At 42.1% G+C, this 20374-nt stretch overlaps 1 protein-coding gene across 4 annotated transcripts in view; it reads right to left on the bottom strand.

Annotated features, from left to right (window-relative positions):
- Window positions 1-6042: 6042 nt before the first annotated feature.
- LOC135514994 (synaptotagmin-1-like) overlaps window positions 6043-20374 on the bottom strand; it is a 231380-nt gene continuing 217048 nt past the window's right edge. For all 4 annotated transcript variants that reach the window (XM_064938775.1, XM_064938779.1, XM_064938776.1 and 1 more), the window contains 2 exons: window positions 16663-16796; window positions 6043-7491 (listed from right to left, as the gene is read on the bottom strand). In XM_064938775.1, the coding sequence (XP_064794847.1) occupies window positions 7285-7491; window positions 16663-16796 (341 nt within the window). In that variant the 3' untranslated portion in view covers window positions 6043-7284. The remainder of the gene's footprint in view (window positions 7492-16662; window positions 16797-20374) is intronic.

Genomic DNA, 20374 nt, shown 5'->3' with positions numbered 1-20374 from the left:
AAATGTGTATGTAAAATGTGTATGCAAAATGTGTATGTAAAATGTGTATGTAATATGAGTATGTAAAATGTGTAAGCAAAATGTGTATGTAATATGAGTATGCAAAATGTGTATGTAAAATGTATATGCAAAATGTGTATGTAATATGAGTATGTCAAATGTGTATGTAAAATGTGTATGTAAAATGTGTATGTAAAATGTGTATGTAAAATGTGTATGTAAAATGTATATGTAAAATGTGTATGTAAAATGTATATGCAAAATGTGTAAGCAAAATGTGTATGCAAAATATGTATTTAATATGAGTATGTAAAATGTGTATGTAAAATATGTATGTAAAATGTGTATGCAAAATGTGTATGTAAAATGTATATGTAAAATGTATATGCAAAATGTGTATGTAAAATGTATATGCAAAATGTGTATGTAATATGTGTATGCAAAATGTGTATGCAAAATGTGTATGTAATATGATTATGTAAAATGTGTAAGCAAAATGTGCATGTAAAATGTATATGCAAAATGTGTATGTAATATGAGTATGTAAAATGTGTAAGCAAAATGTGTATGTAAAATGTATATGTAAAATGTATATGTAAAATGTGTAAAAATGTGTATGTAAAATGTATATGCAAAATGTGTATGTAATATGAGTATGTAAAATGTGTAAGCAAAATGTATGTAAAATGTATGTAAAATGTGTATGCAAAATGTGTATGTAAAATGTGTATGCAAAATGTGTATGTAAAATGTATATGTAAAATGTGTATGTAATATGATTATGTAAAATGTGTAAGCAAAATGTGTATCTAAAATGTGTATGTAAAATGTGTATGTAAAATGTATATGCAATATGTGTATGTAAAATGTATATGTAAAATGTGTATGTAAAATGTGTATGCAAAATGTGTATGTAAAATGTGTATGCAAAATGTGTATGCAAAATGTATATGCAAAATGTGTATGTAAAATGTGTATGCAAAATGTGTATGTAAAATGTATATGTAAAATGTGTATGTAATATGAGTATGTAAAATGTGTAAGCAAAATGTGTATGTAATGAGTATGCAAAATGTGTATGTAAAATGTGTATGTAAAATGTGTATGCAAAATGTGTATGTAAAATGTATATGTAAAATGTAAATATGAGTATGTAAAATGTGTAAAATGTGTATGTAATGACAAAAATGTGTATGTAAAATGTACTATGCAAAATGTGTATGTAAAATGTAAATGCAAAATGTGTATGTAAATGTATGTATATGCAAAATGTGTATGTAAAATATATGTGTATGCAAAATGTGTATATGTAAAATGTGTATGTAAAATGTATATGTAACATGTATATGCAAAATGTAATGTAAAATGTGTATGTAAAATGTGTAAGCAAAATGTGTATGTATGTGTATGTAAAATGTGTATGCAAAATATATGTAAAATGTATATGTAAAATGTAATGTAAAATGTATGTAAAATGTATATGTAAAATGTATGTAATATGAGTATGTAAAATGTGTAAGCAAAATGTGTATGTAAAATGTGTATGTAAAATGTGTATGCAAAATGTGTATGCAAAATGTGTATGTAAAATGTGTATGTAAAATGTATATGCAAAATGTCTATGTAAAATGTATATGCAAAATGTGTAAGCAAAATGTGTATGCAAAATATGTATTTAATATGAGTATGTAAAATGAGTATGTAAAATGAGTATGTAAAATGTGTATGTAAAATGTGTATGTAAAATGTGTATGCAAAATGTGTATGTAAAATGTATATGCAAAATGTGTATGTAAAATGTATATGCAAAATGTGTATGTAAAATGTGTATGTAAAATGTATATGTAAAATGTATATGTAAAATGTGTATGCAAAATGTGTATGCAAAATGTGTATGCAAAATGTATATGCAAAATGTATATGCAAAATGTATATGTAAAATGTATATGTAAAATGTATATGTAAAATGTGTATGCAAAATGTGTAAGCAAAATGTGTATGTATGCAAAATATGTATGTAAAATGTATGAATATGTGGCAGAAAAGCTGTAAAAATATATATATATATATTTGTCCTCCTGTGGAAGGGTTAATAAAAATAAAAACATTAGATTGTTGACCTAAGAGGTCAGTTCCACATTACTACTGCTGGTTCAATTCCAATGCAAAGAGAATATATCCTTAAATAATTGTCTGAAAGTTACCAAATCATTATACGTTTATAGAATAAAACCATGTCAACCACACCAAACCCAGGTTCATTCGATGCATTCAATTTCTTAAGTTAAGTTAAACTCTCTTAAGTCATCTGAGAGTATTCCTGGGCTATATTCAAAGAATCTTAAGTGGATAGTATGCACTTTCAGATCTCCTGATGGATAAAGTTGATGGTAAGTTTTGCAGATGTTCAGATCAGCAAATATGGGTTCGATCTCCATTGTCCGGGCAAGAAACATGTGAACTGCTACGAATTTGACTAATGTATCAAGTATACTGAATGAAGACTCAGAAGGTATGTGTTACTTCCTTTCCTGTTCCCATTCATTTTCTCTGTTAGTCATTTGATAATGTCTGAATGATTGTCGGGTCATTCCATCTCAAAAAGCACTGGAAAGGATTTTGACACCCACCATCTCAGATTGTTCTGAAATAATTTATGTTGTTATAAAAATATAAGATTAGCCTTCATGCAACATTATTTTGTTGAAATATAATTGGATCGATGAGGAATTAAGCTAATTGATTGCATCCAAATTGACCATTTAAATAGGGATCACATAATATTCACTAAATATAGTAGCTAACATCCTTTCTAGCAATGAGTTAAACATGAGGAATCCAAACGAATGATCAACAAGCCACCCACAGACCCCCTTTACCCCACACCACTGCTACCCCAACAACCAGTATACAGTATCAGTTCTCTATGTTTGACAAGTAGTATGAAGCTGTGGCTTGTAGTATTGCTTATCCATAATATATCATGTATTCGTTGTGAATCTGGAGATGTTTTTTTCCCCTCATAAAAAATGTGTAATTTAAATCACTTGGATTATTTACTGTGAATTTACCAGGTTTTGACCACTAGATGCTGCTGTTGCTGCTATACTGCCACACTCTTTTATACATTTTTCTGGTCTCTGTTGATTAAACAGATTACAGCATTTCCTAGATTTGGCTCATTATGAAAATAAATCTAGGTTTTATAAGCACTCAATGTTTATTATTCAATTCACTCAATGCTTCTTATTCTTATGCTGATGAAGGCATGTTGTCGAAAATGTGAATGTCAGTATTATCTGCTCGCACATCAAAATTCAAATAAAAAGTTGGTAAGTGTACCAAACCAGTATCCGGGAAAAAAGAAGCACTTAAAAAGGTTCTGTATCAACAGGAAATAAAACAATTTATTGATAATTTGTGTATATGAAGTTATATAACAACAGTCAAAAACTCCACAGAATGAATCACTACACAAAGTGAAACAAAACTGTAAAACACCTCATAAAAAATGAAGGTATACACAGCAATATACAGTATCTGTCAGCTCGCTGTCACCGCGAGCGATATGGCAGGAAAAACAGCCCAAACAGTTGTACAAGATTACAGAGAAAATGTCAACACAGAAAATACTCAAGCAGGCAGTTGATATACACAAAGGCAACTAGGATCTTTCTACAGCATCAGACTCTAATACTTTACACAGCTTCGTCTTGAAAGGTTAGAGTGGCTTTTTGTTGTTGTCATTTTAGAGAATCGTGTATGTTTCTGGTCACACAGTGAGATGTATGGGCTTTTCTTGAATAGGATGTGAGGGGTTTTGCTTCCACGCTTTAGTAGGGGGGACCAGTAAGAGTAGCATTACATTGCAGCTAATGGTTTTCTTGTGGTGAGTTACACACCGCACAATCTGATCCTGTAATGCTGCCTCTTATTGTGTTGCCTCTCAAGTGTTTGCCGTTTTCCTTTTCTTTTGTTGAAGCATTTTGATTTCCTTCCCCTTTAAATACTGATTACAGCCTTTCGTTAGTGATTTAGTCGTACCCCTATGGAGTTGCTCATCCCATTCAAATACTGAGCCTACATTTTATCCTTGTTTTATTTAAACAAGCGTTTTTTGTAATTCATGATTTAAGGGATGCATAATAAATATGTTACATGAAAAAATATATAGATCAAGAGGGAATGTAATTCATTAGAGCACATTCTGCTGTGATTAAATGTATGTTCAACGTTTCTGGAATGTATAGTTTATCCGGGGAAGGTCAACCCAAAAGGGTATTTAAATAAATATATTAAAACACACACATATCAACATATTTCTGCAACAATGAAAGAAAAGTGGCAACTACGAATCCCACAGTTAATCACCACAAACACACAGTCCATTCTTTACATTCAGAGTTTTCATTTCAAATATAAAAGTATTTTCAACAGGGTTGTAAACATAACTTATTAATAAAAAATAATCATAATTAGATATAGTATAGTAGATCAGGTTGATACAACGATGGTTGACGTTATCATGACAAGATGTGATACGTTTCATTATGATAAATTAATTACTTTTTGGAAAATTATGAAAATATGTACATATGCACTTTCAGAGGGTGAGGGGTCACTTAAATGTTTTCATGTGTGTGTGTGTGGGTGTCATATTTTGGTATTTCCCATTCCCAATATGTCCTGAAATTTCTAATGCTGGATCTGTGTGCAAGAAAAAATTAACTAGATAGGAGGGAACCCTTAACAGAAGGATTTTAGATGTCAGACTCCAACCACCACAGAATCTACATGTGCTGTGTCCTAACCATCTCATTGGAGAGGAACACGTCTGACTTGATAGGAGTCAACTTTAAACATTTTTTTTTTCTTGGGCAAACACAACCCACACAACACTATGGGATGAACATACAAGTATTGCACAGTGCTCAACGAAATGCTGTGTGAATCCCACCACTCTCACTCTCCCATAAAACGTTCTATAACTCCTGTGTGCAGCCCTGTCAATCAACCAACCAGCCGCTGCACAGTTATAAGAACTGACGATGCCACGCACTCTCTCAGCATGTGGAAGGGAAATGGCAGTACAACGTCACTACAGAACAAACTTGTTGCTATTGATAAAGTCTACACCTCTAAGCACGCACGGCAGTCACAGTGACACACAAAGCTTTCCTCAGAAACGCCTATGGAATGACAAATAGCTTTTTCATAATAGTGCTATCAACTACACAACGACATTGAAAACATTTAGAAGCTACTCCTGAAGCTAGCATCCAGTATATGCATCGAGGTTCCTCCAAGATAAGAGACTTCACGGATTTCATGGATTCAAACGTCTTACGTATTCCTCTTATTGGACCGTAGTAAAGGACATAAAAACAAATATTATCCCCTATGCAGATCATTCACTTTTGCAGTCATTGTTTATATCCCATTGTTCTCTTGGTGTTGTACTGAGAGCGAACAATAGAAAACTGGCTAACTACGGTTTACTGAACGAAGAGTTACAGTATATGGTTGTTGCTTTCATGTACTGTTCCTTTAATTAAATAACAAGAACCAGTCGGGCTCCTGGACAGAAGCTCCCCTGCGCATTGAGCGTCCTTAAATAAGGCCCGTCAACATAGTGTAAAGAAGTCAACAAGCTATTGCCGGTTCAAAGACATACAGTGCAAAACAGTAGCCGTACAGAAAGTAAGATTGGCAGTATAACATGGCTCTATTGCCACTGTGAGAAGGCAACACAAAGCTGCTATTTAGGGCACCTTGTGCAGCCAAATACATTGTTCCCGATAAACCAAAGCTACGACCACTACCTAGTGGGAGTGTGCATGGAGAGAAGGTTACTATACATGTGTCACCTCCCTGAAAATGGCAGTGTTTAGAAGCTCACTTTACTTCCAGTCAATATAATAATCATATACTGACCCATTAAATCACTCACTTCAGCTTTAATCTAGATTAAATAGATTGAAGTCAAGGGGATGTTATCATAAAAGACAGCCCCATGGTGTTGGTAGACCCCCCCCCCCCCCATCCCAGCCTTTAGCCAATATTGTTTAAAAAATCATGCAGTTTACAAAAAAATCAGCTGAATTTATTTAAAAAAATGGTCATCTAAAAGTCCATTTTCCATCTTTGGAGACCTTGAGACTCCAATGTCCTGAACATAATCCGTTTCCAACAACAAGGCTATTGAAAGTAAGCGGTTAACAAAATATTGTTCAACAAGCTTAAGGACACAATGGCTACTCCTTGATTCTATTTCATATGGGGTCAGTTTCAGAGGGGGGTTGGAGGAATAGTCATTTGGGTTTAAGAGGACCGGTCTGTAAAAAAATAAATAATAATTTAACGAACAGATGGCCTTTCAAATGAGGACCTATTTCACTTAAAAGTAACTGACTGTGTCACGAGGTGATGCCCTGCTTAAGGACAAGGAAAAAGGCTAACCGGTTTGCATCGATTTGAGAGATCCTCCAGAACATTGTGTTTCAAGCAAAACAAGTAGGTCCTCTGATGGAGAAATGTGTATAAAAAGGTGTATAAGAAACCATGTGCTTGTATACTATCCAGCAGCATATATTTTCCCATGAAACCATAGTAGTTAACGGCCTAGTTTTCTGTTTATTTCAACTTTTCTCTGCAATGGTTCATTAGTAAACATAAAGCCAGACACCGTCCTTTACAATGTGACTATACTTCCACTAGCATCTTACAGGGTGGAATTGCTTTCTTCTTCCTCTGGAATGCAATAAGGTCAATTTTTTTAATCCTGTAATATATAATATCGTCTCTCCTATATCTGCATTTACATAATTTAAAATAGAACATCTTATTAAAAACATCCAGATATACATCGATTAGGAAACGGGTAACAACATACCAACATAAATTAGAAATAATTTTTGCCTGCAGACTGATATATACAACTGTGGTACAATAAATGTCTTTCAGTCATGCGCTATCTATACAGATCATATTGCTTAAAAGGGGGCATTTGGTTAGGGGGAATCAGGGCGTAGAGATGGACAACATAGTCAGGTCAGGGGCGGGGACTCCCAACCTGACAAATAGAAACACAAATCTGAACATCGGGGCCTAGGGTTTTGAAAGAACCATTAACAATTACAAAAGAAGGTGATAAGACAAGTAGTATGGGGTTGGTGGGAAGGATTTGGCTGGATTGGTTTGACGGTGGATGGACTCATATATCACTGAGGTATTTACACATACTGGCTAAAGAGCACTATGGGGAAGGTGCTGAAAGGGCCCTGCCTATTTTTTTGTGGAGAGCTGAGCGTCCACCTCCTCCTCCACCTTCAGCACGTGCCACTGGGCGATGGGTCTCCTGGGGTTGGCCAGCATATCCGACCAGTGGCGCAGCTCCGTCCCCGAGCTGTTGAGGCCCACAAAGACCTTGCCGATGGCATCGTTCTTGCCGATCTTGTCATAGTCCAGAACGGTTACAACAACTTGAACTTTCTGTAAGGGGAAAAGTAGGGAGGAAACCATTGGAAGAAATGATGAGTTTGTGGGATACACACACTGTACAGGTAACTAAAGTAATGTACTGGTAAGATTTAAAGCTCACAGACTATAGTCATGGACGTTTTATGATTTGTGTAGTGCCGAGAAGTTTTCTTGAGCACTCAGTATTCACCCAAAGTAAAAGAGAATAATAATATTGTCTCAAGTCCCCAGACAGCCTACTTCCTCTATTGAGCACAACGATGAAGGCTCTGATCGGCTACCTACGTTGGCTAATTCCTCAAATTCCAAAAGCAGTACAATTAGAATACAAGTGGGTGTAACCTCCACTCTGTCTAATGCTCCTGACTAACAGAGTGGCCTATTTGAGTGAAGAGTGATATGCTCCCTTGAAGAGCCAGTTCTAAGTGCTAATTAGCAGTAGATACCATTTGAAGACTGGTCCTGAATCTTTCCAGAGCCAAACGCACAACAGATTGTAATCTCACTCAGAGGTCAACCTTTCAACCTCAGCATGTGTTTATTCAAAGTGTCTCAGCAATGAGGGGTGATCCGTGTGTCATCTGCTGGAAGGGAATATGAATCAGCACACTAAGAGCTCTGATTAAGTTTCGATCCACATGAGAGAGGAGAGAGGAACTGCTCTACCTGTGTAGATGTCGAGTCACTGTTCTCCCAAAGCATGTAATGAAACGCTGCACCAAGTCTCAGGCTGTCAGTTGGGGTCAAGTAGCTTTTAAAGAGATAGTTGACCCCCTCAAATCCTTTTGAGGTATAACAACGACAGAGCACACTTGTATTTGGGTTGTTCTATCCCTTTAAAGAGAAGGACCCTCTGTGGAGGCGGGAGTGTACTTAGCAGTATAGGCTTCCTCTACTGTCTCCCCTCTCCCGAATGAGTGTGTATGGAATGTTCCGATTGGCATCCTCACAGGCTAGGAGGGGTTAGGCAGCGAAATGAAATGGAGACACATGGAACCAAACTCGTGGTTTGTGAAGTGCTAAATCAATTTGAGGCAATTACTTTTTTATGCCTGGCGTGTTGACGCCCGCTCACAGATAATTCCCCCTTGGTCCAATTTGCATGCACTTGATCTTCTTTAACTCTCTGGGCCTAGTAGCTTTAAAGTGCTTTCTCATGAAGCAATTTGTCCTCAAAAACTGCGAGCGCCATACTAAACCGTACTCTATACACACATTTCATTGCACTGGATAAAAAAACGTACTGAATTGCACCGTGAAGAAGAGATATTTGAATGTTCAAATGTAATCATACGCCAAAGGCATGTAATCAGGGATGTGTTGAGAATGGCATTACTTCTCACCACTCCCCTGTGCAATTGTCTTGTAAACTTGTGAAATTAAGGCATTTAATGAGAAATCATATGGGGGAGATTTCTAGCCTGAGTTAAGTGTGTGTAAATGGAAACATAATTCCCTTTTTATGCACTTTTCTCTCTATGACTATTCTGACCTTGAACTTGAGCATGAGAACAGCATTCTATTCACACACGTCATACGGGGTGGAGATCAACAAAATGAAGGTGTGGCAGGCAGAGGTGTCTACAAATACACTGCATTCTGAACTTGACTTAACTCCCTCATCATTCTACCACGATGCGTGCGATGATGAAACCATGAATAAGGTGGAGCGAACCTGTCGGTACCAAGCATGTGCTTTCTTTTTTTCTGATAGAAATGACAGCATTCTCCATGCATAGTCATTTATCAATTGATAAGAGCTATAGATAAGAGCTAGGTGAATGACGAATCCATTTGGAGAAGAGGATTGTAAATACATGGACAATTATTTATTTTTCTGCTTATGATCCATGGAGATGAATGTTAAACCAGTCATATGGAAGCAAACTGAAAATCAAATCAATATGATATGTATTGCGGCCCCTTTTCCACAGTGAAGTAGGCTGTAAATAGCTGTGACGTTAATCTGATTTTATTTGTGTGCCCTCACAATTTGCATGGATACAATTTGGAGACCCAAGCTATAGGCTTTCTGTACGGCTGAATCTGCCAATTTGATATATGTGCTTTAGAATGTTTTACTAATATACACAGGCTTTTTGCACATTGATAGCTGTCACTTAGGAGTTAGTTTCCTTAAATTTGCTGCCTAGATTTTGAATAATTCCATTCTATTCCATTTACTTTTCTTTCCTCTCTCATGTCCGTGTCGTTGTTCCTTAAGGGTCGTGGATCATAATAGGCTAACATTGTGCAATAATTTGGGACATGTAGCCTACTTGAATCATTATGGAACTCAGACCACATGTAGCAGTTTAAACCTGGAACCTGGTGCATGGTTCCCAATGACTGGACCGTTGTCATAGAGTTCCATGATTAGTGAGGATCAGGGTAGATTTCTAGGACTACTGTTCAACCCCTATAGTACACCTATTTCTACCTTCAAATAATTAATGGATTTAACTTGAATGTGTCAACTTTTACAATATGTATTTTTGATTCATCAATATATTTTGTGCGTAAACTCACTCCAAACCTGTTTAATATGATTCATACATACTTTCCTAACGCTATTATTTGCTTAAATAATCTACAAGATCAGAGTATTTTTTTAAAATCTAACAACTTGGTGCTGAAACTGAGACAAATATGCAAATACAGTTGAAGTCGGACGTTTACATACACTTAGGATGGAGTCATTAAAACCCGTTTTTCAACCACTCCACACATTTCTTGTTAACAAACTATAGTTTTGGCAAGTCGGTTAGGACATATGTCATTTTTCCAACAATTGTTTACAGACAGATTGTATCACAATTCCAGTGGGTCAGAAGTTTACATACACTAAGTTGACTGTGCCTTTAATCAGCATGGAAAATTCCAGAAAATGTCATGGCTTTAGAAGCTTCTGATAGGCTAATTGACATCATTTGTGTCAATTGGAGGTGTACCTGTGGATGTATTTAAAGGCCTACCTTCAAACTCAGTGCCTCTTTGCTTGACATCATTGGAAAATCAAAAGAAATCAGCCAAGACCTCGGGGAAAAAAATGTAGACCTCCACAAGTCTGGCTCATCCTTGGGAGCAATTTCCAAATGCCTGAAGGTACCACAATCATCTGTACAAACAATAGTACGCAAGTATAAACACCATGGGACCACGCAGCCGTCATACCTCTCAGGAAGGAGAGGCGTTCTGTCTCCTGGAGATGAACGTACTTTGGTGCGAAAAGTGCAAATCAACCCCAGAACAACAGCAAAGGACCTTGTGAAGATGCTGGAGGAAAAAGGTACAAAAGTACTATATCCACAGTAAAACGAGCCCTATATTGACATTACCTGAAAGGCCACTCAGCAAGGAAAAACCCACTACTCAAAAACCGCTATAAAAAAAGGTTTCCAAGCTTAGAGCTTAAAGGCATAGTCAACTTTGTGTCTGTAAACTCCTGACCCACTGGAATTGTGATACAATGAATTATAAGTGAAATAATCTGTCTGTAAACAATTATTGGGAAAATTATTTGTGTCATGTACAAAGTAGATGTCCTAACCAACTTGCCAAAACTATAGTATGTTAACAAGAAAAAAAATAGTTTTAATGACTCCAATCTAAGTGTATGTAAACTTCAGACTTCAACTGTAGATGGCTTTCTTTCATTGTTCCCTATATTCTGAACCCGTTCCTTCGATGTATTTTAGTCTGTCGATAAAATAACAATTAAAGGTACATTAATGCATTACACACCTGCATTAAGTATGTGTCATGTCTTGTTATGTCTGTTCCTGTCCTTTCTCTTCATTCTCTCTCTCTGCTGGTCTTTTTAGGTTACCTTCTCTGTCTCTCATTCCTCAGCTGTTCTACATCTGCCCTAACTAGCTCTTTCACTCTTCCCCACCTGTTCTCTCTTCCCCCTCTGATTAGGTCTCTATTTCTCTCTCTGTTCCTGCTACTTTCAGTGTCTGATTCTTGTTTGTGTTTTTTGATGCCAGAAGCAAGCTGTCGTCTCGTTTGCTTCCACCTTGTCCTGTCCTGTCGGAGTCTGCCTGGCAGGAGCATCCTGCACTATACTAACGTTATTTTTGTTCCGCTGACAACGTTGGAAGAGGATTTATGCCATTCCTGTATTTTCATTAAAGAACTCTGTTTTCTGTTAAAACCGCTTTTGGGTCTTCACTCAAGTTCATAACAGAAGAATCAGACCAAGAATGGACCCAGCGGCTCCGGACCCTTTTCACTCCGCCGTCGAGATCCAGGGAGCGATGCTAAGACACGAGGAGGAATTGTCTGCTGCTCAACATGCCGTTGAGACCCTGGCCGTCCAAGTCTCCAACCTCACAAGACGGGTTCACCAACTCCACCTCGATCCACCGCCCACTTCCAGGGTTTCCGAGTCTCCGGAGCCCAGGATCAACAACCCGCCGTGTTACTCTGGGGAGCCCACTGAGTGCCGCTCATTCCTCACTCAGTGTGATGTGGTGTTCTCTCTCCAGCCCAACACTTACTCCAGGAGCGCAGCCCGCATCGCCTACGTCATTTCTCTCCTTACCGGACGGGCGCGTGAGTGGGGCACGGCAGTCTGGGAGGCGAGGGCTGAGTGTATTAACCAGTATCAGGACTTTAAGGAGGAGATGATACGGGTTTTTGACCGTTCTGTTTTTGGCGAGGAGGCTTCCAGGGCCCTGTCTTCCCTATGTCAGGGGAATAGATCCATAACGGATTATTCTATTGAGTTTCGCACTCTCGCTGCCTCTAGTGACTGGAACGAGCCGGCTTTGCTCGCTTGGAGGGTCTCCACGTCGAGGTTAAGGATGAGATCCTCTCCCGGGAGGTTCCTTCCAGTCTGGACTCCTTAATAGCTCTCGCTATTCGCATAGAGCGACGGTTTGATCTTCGTCGCCGAGCTCGTGGAAAGGAGCTCACGTTCTCCGTACATCACTGCCACCTGCCGCATCACAGCCACCCTCCTCCGCCGGCTCGGATGCTGAGCCTATGCAGCTGGGGGTATTCGCATCTCGGCCAAGGAGAGGAACGGAGAATCACCAATCGCCTCTGTCTCTACTGCGGCTCCGCTGGTCATTTTGTCACCTCATGTCCAGTAAAAGCCAGAGCTCATCAGTAAGAGGAGGGCTACTGGTGAGCGCAACTACTCAGGCCTCTCCTTCTGGATCACGCACTACCTTTCCGGTCCATCTCCGCTGGCCCGGTTCATCTGCTTCCTGCAGTGCCTTGATAGACTCTGGGGCGGAGGGCTGTTTTATGGACGAGACCTGGGCTCGGGAACATGACATTCCTCTCAGACAGTTAGGGGAGCCCAGGGCCTTGTTCGCTTTAGATGGTAGTTCTCTCCCCAAGATTCAGCGTGAGACGCTGCCTTTAACCCTCACTGTCTCTGGTAATCATAGCGAAACCATTTCTTTTTTAATTTTTCGTTCACCTTTTACAACTGTTGTTTTGGGTCATCCCTGGCTAGTGCGCCATAACCCTTCTATTAATTGGTCTAGTAATACTATCCTATCCTGGAATGTTTCTTGTCATGTAACCTGTTTAATGTCTGCTATCCCTCCTGTTTCCTCTGTCTCTTCTTCACAGGAGGAGCCTGGCGATTTGACAGGGGTGCCGGAGGAGTATCACGATCTGCGCACGGTGTTCAGTCGTTCCAAGGCCACTTCTCTCCCTCCACACCGGTCGTATGACTGTAGTATTGATCTCCTTCCGGGAACTACTCCCCCCCGGGGTAGATTATACTCTCTGTCGGCTCCCGAACGTAAGGCTCTCGAGGATTATTTGTCGGTTTCGCTCGACGCCGGTACCATAGTCTCCTCCTCCTCCCCGCCGGAGCGGGTTTTTTTTGTTCAGAAGAAGGACGGGTCCCTGCGCCCATGCGTGGATTATCGAGGGCTGAATGACATAACAGTTAAGAATCGTTATCCGCTTCCTCTTATGTCTTCAGCCTTCGAGATCCTGCAGGGAGCCAGGTTTTTCACCAAATTGGACCTTCGTAACGCCTACCATCTCGTGCGCATCAGGGAGGGGGACGAGTGGAAGACGGCGTTTAACACTCCATTAGGGCACTTTGAATACCGGGTTCTTCCTTTCGGCCTCGTTAACGCTCCAGCTGTCTTTCAGGCACTAGTTAACGACGTCCTGAGAGACATGCTGAACATTTTTGTTTTCGTTTACATGGACGATATCCTGATTTTTCTCCGTCTCTCTCGATTCATGTTCAGCACGTGCGACGCGTCCTCCAGAGCCTTTTGGAGAACTGTCTTTATGTGAAGGCTGAGAAGTGCATTTTTCATGCCGCCTCTGTCCCTTTTCTCGGTTCCGTTATTTCCGCTGAGGGCATTAAGATGGATCCCGCTAAGGTCCAGGCTGTCATTGATTGGCCCGTTCTAAGTCACGCGTCGAGCTGCAGCGCTTTCTGGGCTTCGCTAATTTCTATCGTCGTTTCATCCGTAATTTCGGTCAGGTGGCAGCTCCCCTCACAGCCCTTACTTCTGTTAAGACGTGCTTTAAGTGGTCCGTTTCCGCCCAGGGAGCTTTTGATCTTCTTAAGAATCGTTTTACATCCGCTCCTATTCTTGTTACACCTGACATCTCTAGACAGTTTGTTGTTGAGGTTGACGCGTCAGAGGTGGGCGTGGGAGCCATTCTTTCTCAGCGCTCTCTCTCTGACGGCAAGGTCCATCCTTGCGCGTTTTTCTCTCATCGCTTATCGCCGTCAGAACGTAACTATGATGTTGGTAATCAACTGCTCGCCATCCGCTTAGCCCTAGGCGAATGGCGACAGTGGTTGGAGGGGGGCGACCGTTCCTTTTGTCGTTTGGACTGACCATAGGAACCTTGAGTACATCCGTTCAGCCAAACGACTTAATGCGCGTCAGGCTCGTTGGGCTCTGTTTTTCGCTTCGTTTGAGTTTGTTATTTCTTATCGTCCGGGCTCAAAAACACCAAGCCTGATGCTTTATCTCGTCTCTTCAGTTCTTCTGAGGTCTCCACCGACCCCGAGGGGATTCTCCCTGACGGGCGTGTTGTCGGGTTGACTGTCTGGGGAATTGAGAGGCAGGTAAAGGCACTCGCTCACACTCCGTCGCCGCGAGCTTGTCCTAGGAACCTTCTGTTCGTTCCCGTTCCTACTCGTCCGGCCGTTCTTCAGTGGGCCCACTCTGCCAAGTTAGCCGGCCACCCCGGCGTTCGGGTACGCTCGCTTCCATTCGCCAGCGTTTCTGGTGGCCCACTGGGAACGTGACGCGCGTCGATTTGTCGCCGCTTGTTCGGTCTGCGCGCAGACTAAATCTGGGAACTCTCCTCCTGCCGGCCGTCTCAGACCGCTTCCCATTCCCTCTCGACCGTGGTCTCACATCGCTTTAGATTTTATCACCGGACTGCCTTCATCAGCGGGGAAGACAGTTATTCTTACGGTTGTCGATAGATTCTCTAAGGCGGCTCATTTCATTCCTCTCGATAAGCTCCCTTCTGCTAAGGAGACGGCTCAGATCATTATCGAGAATGTTTTCCGAATTCATGGCCTTCCGTCTGACGTCGTTTCCGACAGAGGCCCGCAGTTCACGTCTCAATTTTGGAGGGAGTTTTGCCGTTTGATTGGGGCTTCCGTCAGTCTCTCGTCCGGCTTTCATCCCCAGTCTAACGGTCAAGCCGAACGGGCCAATCAGACTGTTGGTCGCATTTTACGCAGTCTTTCTTTTCGTAACCCTGCGTCTTGGTCAGAACAGCTCCCCTGGGCAGAGTACGCCCACAACTCGCTTCCCTCGTCTGCTACCGGTCTATCCCCTTTTCAGTGTAGCCTCGGGTACCAGCCTCCGCTGTTCTCATCTCAGCTTGCCGAGTCCTGCGTTCCCTCCGCTCAGGCTTTTGTCCAGCGTTGCGGCGCACCTGGAAGGGGGTCAGGTCGGCACTTTGCCGTAATTCTGTGAGGGCCGCTAATAAGCGTAGGACCAAGTGTCCTAGATATTGTTGCGGTCAGAGAGTATGGCTCTCCACTCAGAACCTTCCCCTTAAGACAGCTTCTCGCAAGTTGGCCCCGCGGTTCATTGGTCCGTTCCGTATTTCCCAGGTCATTAATCCTGTCGCAGTGCGATTCTTCTCCAGCTATCTTCGTCGCGTTCACCCGGTCTTCCATGTCTCCTGTGTTAAGCCCGTTCTTCGCGCCCCCGCCGTCCCCCCCTTCCTTGTCGAGGGCGCACCCATCTACAGGGTTCGTAAGATTTTGGACATGCGCCCTCGGGCCGTGGTCATCAGTACCTAGTGGATTGGGAGGGGTACGGTCCTGAGGAGAGGAGTTGGGTTCCCTCTCGGGACGTGCTGGACCGTTCGCTGATCGATGATTTCCTCCGTTGCCGCCAGGTTTCCTCCTCGAGTGCGCCAGGATGCGCTCGGTGAGTGGGGGGGTACTGTCATGTCTTGTTATGTCTGTTCCTGTCCTTTCTCTTCATTCTCTCTCTCTGCTGGTCTTTTTAGGTTACCTTCTCTGTCTCTCATTCCTCAGCTGTTCTACATCTGCCCTAACTAGCTCTTTCACTCTTCCCCACCTGTTCTCTCTTCCCCTCTGATTAGGTCTCTATTTCTCTCTCTGTTCCTGCTACTTTCAGTGTCTGATTCTTGTTTGTGTTTTTTGATGCCAGAAGCAAGCTGTCGTCTCGTTTGCTTCCACCTTGTCCTGTCCTGTCGGAGTCTGCCTGGCAGGAGCATCCTGCACTATACTAACGTTCTTTTTGTTCCGCTGACAACGTTGGAAGAGGATTTATGCCATTCCTGTATTTTCATTAAAGAACTCTGTTTTCTGTTAAAACCGCTTTTGGGTCTTCACTCAAGTTCATAACAGTATGAATACTAACTACTGAGAAGCGCATAGGAAAGGCGTACATTTACTAAGTCTGAATCGGGCCCATGATGAATAGAGCCTGAGACTGATTATTCTGTACAGGCTAAGGACCACGCATTCACACGCTAATTTCAAGCCACCAAATCACTCTTAGTAGCTACAAGCTTTGAACACAATCTCCTTGTCATTTGTCTCGGTATTGGGTCAACGTCTTATTTCAAGTATTCTTTAAAAAAAACTTGACTTGGTGGTTTATGCCTGAGATCAATTAGATCTAGTCTTAATGCTTCAACAACATGGAGAACTCCCAAGATGTGCATGGGGATGTACAACACCTTTACCTGGATTTGCTCGAATGGCACTTCAAAGCTGAAGGACTCGTTGTAGTAAGGGTTGAGGGTGTTCTTCTTGATTGTCGTCTTCTTCTTCTTCAGCCTCTTCCCGTTCTGCATCAGGTGGATCTTCACGTAGGGATCTGAGGAAAGAAGAGAGGGCCAGGTTAGAACCCACTGCATCAGGTGGATCTTCACGTAGGGATCTGAGGAAAGAAGAGAGGGCCAGGTTAGAACCCACTGCATCAGGTGGATCTTCACGTAGGGATCTGAGGAAAGAAGAGAGGGCCAGGTTAGAACCCACTGCATCAGGTGGATCTTCACGTAGGGATCTGAGGAAAGAAGAGAGGGCCAGGTTAGAACCCACTGCATCAGGTGGATCTTCACATAGGGATCTGAGGAAAGAAGAGAGGGCCAGGTTAGAACCCACTGCATCAGGTGGATCTTCACGTAGGGATCTGAGGAAAGAAGAGAGGGCCATGTTAGAACCCACTGCATCAGGTGGATCTTCACGTAGGGATCTGAGGAAAGAAGAGAGGGCCAGGTTAGAACCCACTGCATCAGGTGGATCTTCACGTAGGGATCTGAGGAAAGAAGAGAGGGCCAGGTTAGAACCCACTGCATCAGGTGGATCTTCACGTAGGGATCTGAGGAAAGAAGAGAGGGCCAGGTTAGAACCTACTGCATCAGGTGGATCTTCACGTAGGGATCTGAGGAAAGAAGAGAGGGCCAGGTTAGAACCCACTGCATCAGGTGGATCTTCACGTAGGGATCTGAGGAAAGAAGAGAGGGCCATGTTAGAACCCACTGCATCAGGTGGATCTACACGTAGGGATCTGAGGAAAGAAGAGAGGGCCAGGTTAGAACCCACTGCATCAGGTGGATCTTCACGTAGGGATCTGAGGAAAGAAGAGAGGGCCAGGTTAGAACCCACTGCATCAGGTGGATCTTCACGTAGGGATCTGAGGAAAGAAGAGAGGGCCAGGTTAGAACCTACTGCATCAGGTGGATCTTCACGTAGGGATCTGAGGAAAGAAGAGAGGGCCAGGTTAGAACCCACTGCATCAGGTGGATCTTCACGTAGGGATCTGAGGAAAGAAGAGAGGGCCAGGTTAGAACCCACTGCATCAGGTGGATCTTCACGTAGGGATCTGAGGAAAGAAGAGAGGGCCAGGTTAGAACCCACTGCATCAGGTGGATCTTCACGTAGGGATCTGAGGAAAGAAGAGAGGGCCAGGTTAGAACCCACTGCATCAGGTGGATCTTCACGTAGGGATCTGAGGAAAGAAGAGAGGGCCAGGTTAGAACCTACTGCATCAGGTGGATCTTCACGTAGGGATCTGAGGAAAGAAGAGAGGGCCAGGTTAGAATCTACTGCCAGGCATATACACCCTCCCTTTCTAGTGTCTATACACTCATATGTTTCAGCCACACCTTGTCCGTCCCTTTATTTGGATATATCAACACGGAGATGAATCACACAATCTGATAACATTCACCGTACTTACAAACCCATTTCAAATCATATGCAAGAGAAACAGATTTGCGCACAATTTCTATGAATAGAATGTCGCTGCTTTTTGAAGTGGCTCATGTTTTCGCCACTTTCACTGGAGGGCCTCATTTCTGTTCTCCAGTAATGACGACTGAAGCCTCTCCAGAGTGGGCCTGCTGTGGCCCCCCTCTCTCTGGTAATCAGGTCAAGAGGACCAGTAAAAGATGCAGACTGACCCATCCTTCCTGCTTTATCATTGGCAATCAAGACGTTGGACTAGCATGGCTAGCAACCCTGATTTTTATTTTACTCCTATCGGAATGGTAATGACAAGCAGGAAGTAGAGAGGGGAGAGGAGGGTGTGGAGTGGCACCCTGTTTGAGACAAGACACTTGAGTTTTGGAGAACTAATGAGCCTGGCTAATGGACTGCCATTGAAACCAATTCGAGCTAGATAGTGGACACAGACTTATCTTAATGAATACAGGTCACGCCATTTATCTTTCAAGACGAGACAGTGTTTGTTGGTTCTAGGATCAACAAACACAAATAAATAGGATAGGATATGGCATGGTAATTGGGCTAAATGACCAATAACATTAATGGAAAGGATGGCAGTTACAACTGAGCACCAGCATGGTAATGCATCAATGAAGGAAGCCATCAGTATCAATCCTCATAATGCTCTCTTGTTCTAAAATACTGCTTGTTCTCATAATCTACATGTATCTGTGGCTCCCAGATGCCTTTATTAGGATGTCCTTGATGCTCATGGAGTAGGGCTGGAAAATACAGTTTTGAATGTGGAACTCCTAGCAATGGCAAACATTTGTTATCCAACTTAGAGGGCAAGGAGAATATCTAGGCAGTTGTCCAACTGAATGTATTCAACTGAAGTGAGTCTTCTACTGAATCAGAGATGTGAGGGGGGCTGCCTTGATCAACATCCACAGCGCCCAGGGAACAGTGGGTTAACAGCCTTGCTCAGGGCTAGAACGACTGATTTTTTCCTTGTCAGCTCAGAGGATTTGATCCAGCAACCTTCTGGTTGCAGGCCCACCACTCTAACCACTAGGCTACCTGTGGTGTCCAAAACAATATTTTCTGTCCTAAAGCATTCTGTCCTAAAGAAAAATGTATCAACCCCTACAAAAATGTAGATTCATTATAATAATTTACATTTCCTGTAGCTGCAGGCATATTTTCCTGCTGTAGATAAATGTCTCAAATGAAGACCCTACATCTGTAAGAGCTGATTGGTCACTGGCAGGTTCATCCCATAGCTGTGTGGACAGTGTACACTGAGACACAGAGAAAAAGAGAAGCAGAACAGAGGAAAATAAAGGCAATGGACAGAGGGAAAGAGAGAAAAAGAAAGGACATTGACAAAGAGTGACAGCGAGAGAAAGACAGAGAGAACTGAGTGAAGGAAGAGAGAGTGAGTAGACAGAATGAAGAGAACAGCTAGAACAAAAAGAGAGAAAGAGGGAGAGAAAGAGAATGCAGCCTTGAGAGCGGGTGTCCATTGTGACGTTTATTACTCTCCTGCGGTGCGGTGAGGGCTGTGCGATGATAAAAGAGACAGTGGAGGAGAGGTGTGTGTTAGTGAATAGGCCCAGCAGTATCTAAATGGGAATCTTCTCCATTGTCGGACTGTGAGCATCACACGGCCATATCACCACTTTCTATCAGACTCTTCCATCAACAACCCCTTTATTGTTTTTTTTCTCTTTATTTTTTGTTGTGTGCAGTGAATTCTCTTCAGCTCAGTTCCCTTTATAGGTTCTACTAATGTCCCTGTAGGAAACTAAAGATGTGTCATGAGAGAGCCGATTACAAACAATCAGACTTCTACACCTTTGCTGCTTTTCTAATAGGTAATGATTGGAGGTTAACGGAGGGAAGTTTGTGGACGAACTAAGTATGGTCCCCAAGGTCTCTGTGGAGGTTAGGCTCAATCCCCTTGGTTGGAACTGTCACAGCAGCCCGATAACAGAGGCTGCTTCAGGTCCAGATCATGTAACTCACACAGGCATTCACACACATTCACAATTCCGTTTTAATGCTATTTCTTCACCCCTCATAACAATCATCATTTGGAACAGTCTTGGACCTGTGCTGAAATCTTTTAGACCTCACATTCACAACGGTATAAATACAACTCCTTCCCATTCCAACCCTGTATCTGGCTGCCTCTGCCTCATCTTGACGATCCACTCAGACCTG

Source organism: Oncorhynchus masou, chromosome 26 (genome assembly GCF_036934945.1).
Source record: "Oncorhynchus masou masou isolate Uvic2021 chromosome 26, UVic_Omas_1.1, whole genome shotgun sequence".
In the NCBI taxonomy this organism is placed as follows: Eukaryota; Metazoa; Chordata; class Actinopteri; order Salmoniformes; family Salmonidae; genus Oncorhynchus; species Oncorhynchus masou.
The sequence above is the reverse complement of the archived record's forward strand: the minus strand, read 5'-3'. Positions and strand labels throughout refer to the sequence as shown.